The sequence below is a fragment of the Primulina eburnea genome, chromosome 10 (assembly GCF_022965805.1).
Source record: "Primulina eburnea isolate SZY01 chromosome 10, ASM2296580v1, whole genome shotgun sequence".
NCBI classification, from domain to species: Eukaryota; Viridiplantae; Streptophyta; class Magnoliopsida; order Lamiales; family Gesneriaceae; genus Primulina; species Primulina eburnea.
In genome coordinates this window covers 33,595,396-33,600,537 of record NC_133110.1, presented here as the reverse complement: position 1 = coordinate 33,600,537, position 5,142 = coordinate 33,595,396, and the positions used below count along the sequence as shown (strand labels likewise).

Below are 5,142 nucleotides of genomic sequence, written 5' to 3'. Positions count from 1 at the left end.
AGTGACTATCGAAAGAGCGTTTCACGATTTTGGCCTCCATTCACTATTTTCGTGTATTACAGCCCTATGGTTATGTTTTCTAGTATTTTAGGAGTATTTTAATCATGGCTAAACGATGGTTCAATGTTGGTTTAGGATGGTACAAAGCCATGGTTGAATACTAAGTTTGTTGGGCGTAATTGTCTCGTTTTTAGTTCGATTATGAAGTGTTGGTCAAGTTAAGTTTATTTGCATGTTTCTCATGTTAAAATTAGGTCACATCGAGCCTGGGAATGATCCAAATCATTTGGTAAAAACAGGGTTTTAATTATATTACGTGCATAAAATATAAAATGTTTATTTTTGAGATATATGCGCTATGTCTTGTGGCCATCTTACGCTTATGGGATGGCTTCACCCGGTGACTTACGACCGGTTTACGATTATGTAGGGGTACGGATATGCAGTCCAAGGGTTGTGATGATCTCTATCGCCTAGTATACTGTAGTTTAGTCTGATCAGACGTACATGTTATGTTATGTTATGGGCCACTTGCGTAGAGAATTATCTCTATAAAAAAAATTACGATATGATATGTTATGACGGAGCTCTATCGAGCAAAGCTTTTACGTATGATTTTCAGATATGCACGTATTTATTATTATCCATGACACGATTTTCACGTTACGCTTTACGATACGATATATTTACGTTACGCCAAATTTTGTGATATATTTTACTTGTTATTCACGATATATGCATGCTAAGTCTTTAGACTCACTAGACTTGATTTTTGTAGGTACTGATGAGGTCGGGACCGAGGGCGGGGACCAATGAGCTAGCTTGGGTCGGCAGTAGTAGGAACCCGAGGACCTCATTTTTATCATTTACTATTTATGCTCAAACTCAGTTTTTACTTTGACGAATTATTTTTAAGTGGTGGTTTGAAAACAATATTTGCTTCCGTTGTTACATTAAAACATCAAATCTTTTTATCCGTTTATTTTATGAATGAGCCATGTTATTTATTTTAAAAAAAATTAAATAATTTCGCTAATTTACAAACACGAAATACGGGCCTCTACAACGATGTTTATAGTGGATTAATTTAGTATATTTTTAAAAACCTTTTTTATGATAATATCTTTATATTTTTCCTTTTCTTGAAATTTAAAGCAAGAAGTTGTGTATATATATATATTTATAGATGGTTATGTAATTTACATTTTAAAAAATACTATCACAACAATAAAACTCAATATGAAAAATCAATCGTTAATGTAACAGAAACTTGCGGAATGTAAGAGCAGATTTTTTTCCAAAGGATGTAGTTCAGTTCTAACCAACACATCTGAGATTAATGGCGATTTTGAGACGACTATTTGGGTCACCCATTGAAAAGTAGTATTTATGCTAAGATTTACTTTTATTATGAATAGGGTATACCCTATATGACCCTAACAGTCTCACATGAGATCATATATATCGACTTTGTTATATGCATTTTTTACTAATTATATTATATATATATATATATATATATATATATATATATATGAGTGTAGTCTCATGTGAGACCGCTCTTCACCGGAATCACTAGTGCCTGTGAGACTCAGGGTCAAACAATACACCCATTACTTCAGATAAAAAAATAGTACACTTAGCAATAAAAAGTCAATACTCTTTTATAGGTGTGACCCAAATAAAGAAATCCGTCTCACAAATAATACCCGTGAGACCGTCTCACATAAGTTTTTGCCTATATATATATATATATATATATATATTTTTCAAAAATCTCTTTTATTATTAAAAAAAAAATATATCTATAAACTTTATGATGTCAACTTATCCTCCTACAATTCAATAACATGGAATTTAATACGTGTTGGATAATAGTTATTTACATCTTTCTTTAATGACGATGACAAAATGTTTAATAGTTCCAAAACAAAATGTATCTAAATTACCTTATTTTATCGACATATTTTAACATATAATCTATATCTATAAAGTAAGTTCTCGTAAAAAAACTTCATGGTAAAAATAAATAAATATGAATTAATATTATATTTAATAATGTTCTAATTTTCAACATCATTAATTAATTTATTTTTAATAAATAATAATATTCCTCTTTATTTTTTGTATATTTATTTAAATATATTATTTTGCAATAGTATTAAACAAAAATATATTAATATATTATATACATAATTAAAGTAATAATTTACATTAAAAGACAAGAGTATAAATATTTATTATTTAACTTAAAATAACTTTATTCCAAAAACTTAAATCTACAATGACATACACAATAATTACGAACGATATATGTATTTTTAATTATTTTTATAATTCATCAAATAAATATTATAAAGATAAGTATAAATAATTACTCGACAAGGAACAACTATATTAAAATTCGCTACAATATATTTTTGAAGAAAAAAATACTAACGTCACTATTATTTTATAATAATGCGTTAAAAATAATAATTTGTTATGAAACTTAAAAAAATAATATAAATCAATAATATAATTAAACTATTTGTCAACACATTTGAAAAATTACTCAATGTAGAAAAAATAAATTTATCTAAATTAGTTTGAGTAAGTATAATGTGAGACTGTTTCATAGATCTATATTGATGAGACAAGTTGTCTTAATCCATATTTGAATGAAAAATAATAATTTTAACATAAAACAATATTTTTCATTAGTCGGGTATGGTAAAAGATGTGTGTCACAAATTGACTCATTAAACAATCTCGTATAAATAATTTTATTATTATTTAATTATATTTCAATGTAAATATTTTTTAAATAATTTTATCAAATAAATAATAAATAATTCAATTTGATTAAAAAAAGATAATGTTATTTAAATATGATGTCAAATTACATAAATTTTTTAATATAATAATTAAATATATTAAAGATTTAAAATAATTATTTAAATATACATAGTTACTACCGTCTATAAGATACTTCAAATAGATATAGCCAACCGCCTTATAAATTAATATGAGTTGCATATCCATCATAAGTGAAGGAGAGAAAAAGAACAAATCTAATAGAAATCAGTGAATACGGTCAAATTCACTGATATGGGTAGAGTTGACCGATCTCACATATTAAGATCTGTGAGACGATATCAAATGAGACCCACTCCAAATTCAGTCATTTCAACCAAATAAAACACAGCCAAACAGTCTTTTGAAAACTGGATGAACTCAATCCCCAATACATTAGAGCAAACAGATATATCGAAGAAGAAACTATGTGCAAAAGTCAGCTTACACTTCGACAACCAAAAAAAAAAAAAAAACTATATGCTTAATTATATATATTGACCAAATTCACCCAAATTTAAAAAAACCAAATAAATATGGAGAAATAAATTTGGTTTTTTTTAAAAAAAAAATAGAAGAAACATAAATTAGAAAAAAAATTTGTACTTCAAAATTCAAATGTTAAAACGGTGAGAATGGGATTATGGAAGGTGAGAAAGGGAATGGTCACTGTCAGTCCACTGGGGTTGACTCCAGTAGGAAGGATCGAGAGCAGCCGTTAGATCAAACAGGCTTTGATCTCCTCCGCCGCAACACCCCCAATCCAGCTCCGTCGTCAGCCCGTCGCTGTTCATGTCCTGCATCTGGAACTCGTCCACCTCCAGACCTGGATTGTCGGCTGCCAGAGGAGCTTGCCGCTGCATCCTGTCGACGATGCTGAATCCGACCATGCTCGCCGCATTATCCTGATGATGCCATGAGTCGGTCGAAGCTACCGATCTCGGGGAAGATCTGGACGTCGGTGGATCCAGAGGGGTTGATCAGCGGCGCCTGGCCGTGATCTTCCAAGTTAGGGTTTGCAGGAGGATTCGCGTTGTAGAACATCGCACATGAGAGACCGTACTTCGTCGCGGACTCCGACGCAGCAGCGCTCAGCGCCGATCCTTCCTCGGCGACGGCGGCGGGATGAGTGGCGGCGGTGAGGCTGGAGCTATCCGTGCTGCTCGGGCTCTGAGCTTTCGATTTACGTTCTCTCGAGCCATCCCCCGAGCTGCTTCTAGACCTCGAACGCTTCGTCTTCCGGCAGCCACCGCCGACAGGAACGCTGCGGAGGACGCCGCCCTTGGTCCAGTACCGGCGGCAGGCCTTACAGAAATGCCGCGGCTGGGAGAGATTATAGTTATTATAATAGCAAAACTTCGTATTAAGCGAGTCGCAGCGAGGACACTTCAACGCCTGCTGCACCAACTGGCCGTGCACCCGCAGCCTCCGGTCCCCACCTCCGACGCCGAAAAACCTCCCACCGCCCCCTCCGCCTCCGGCACCTCCAACTCCGATGGAGTGCAAATCTTGCATTATTATACTATTCTCTCAAAAATCTCGAGGAAAAATCCTCAGCATCCACCAAGCCGAGCGTTTGTTGAAGCAAATTGAGTAACTGAGCTTTCTCTGCCAAACGAATATCCCCAGCAAATCTTTCAACTTCAACTAATATTTCATTACCAGTAAGAAAATAATAATATCCTACACGAAATGACCATATTATCCTTGCAAACAGGCCAAATGACATTGAAAGCGACGTGACACCGAAATTACGGATAAACCCTCGAGGCGAAGGCGATGTTTCGACTGACGGGCAGGCCTACCGGTGGTAATTACGTGTGCCACCTTGGACTATTTATTCAGTATCGGTTCTGTCTCAAGTGTTCGTCAAACAGTATAACAAGAGGCATATCTTATTTTCCACAAAAAATCACAAATGAATTGGATATATTTTTACTATTTAATAATTAAAATATTAAAGTTGGTTATTTGAAATTTATTAAAATAAATAAAAAATGAATTTGAAATTTTTTCTTAAAAAAAGTTAATTCGAAATCATGGGATGATGAACATGGCTATTTCCCATCCGCCGGTGGAAGATTTAATCAAACAAATACAGATCGGTGGAGCAGCTCTGTTTGGCGTGTGACGAGATGATTGAAATGACCGTACGAGCAGTGGAATGAGAGGATCAGGACACGTGTACGGATGACAGGAGGTGGCAGTGATCAGAGGTTTGTCGAGTTGTCGGCTAATGTTACGATCCGTGCAGCTCTGTTTTGTGTCAGTTGTAATTGGATTTCAACTTGCCACGTCCTTTTATGG

General features: G+C 34.0%; 1 protein-coding gene across 1 annotated transcript; it reads right to left on the bottom strand.

Moving 5' to 3' along the window:
• Positions 1-3,177: 3,177 nt before the first annotated feature.
• Positions 3,178-4,657, bottom strand: LOC140803316 (dof zinc finger protein DOF5.4-like). The gene is given in 2 exon segments (XM_073159149.1): positions 3,178-3,740; positions 3,742-4,657. Coding segments are annotated over 2 exon segments (873 nt in total). The 5' UTR covers positions 4,351-4,657; the 3' UTR covers positions 3,178-3,476.
• Between the last annotated feature and the right edge of the window lie 485 nt (positions 4,658-5,142).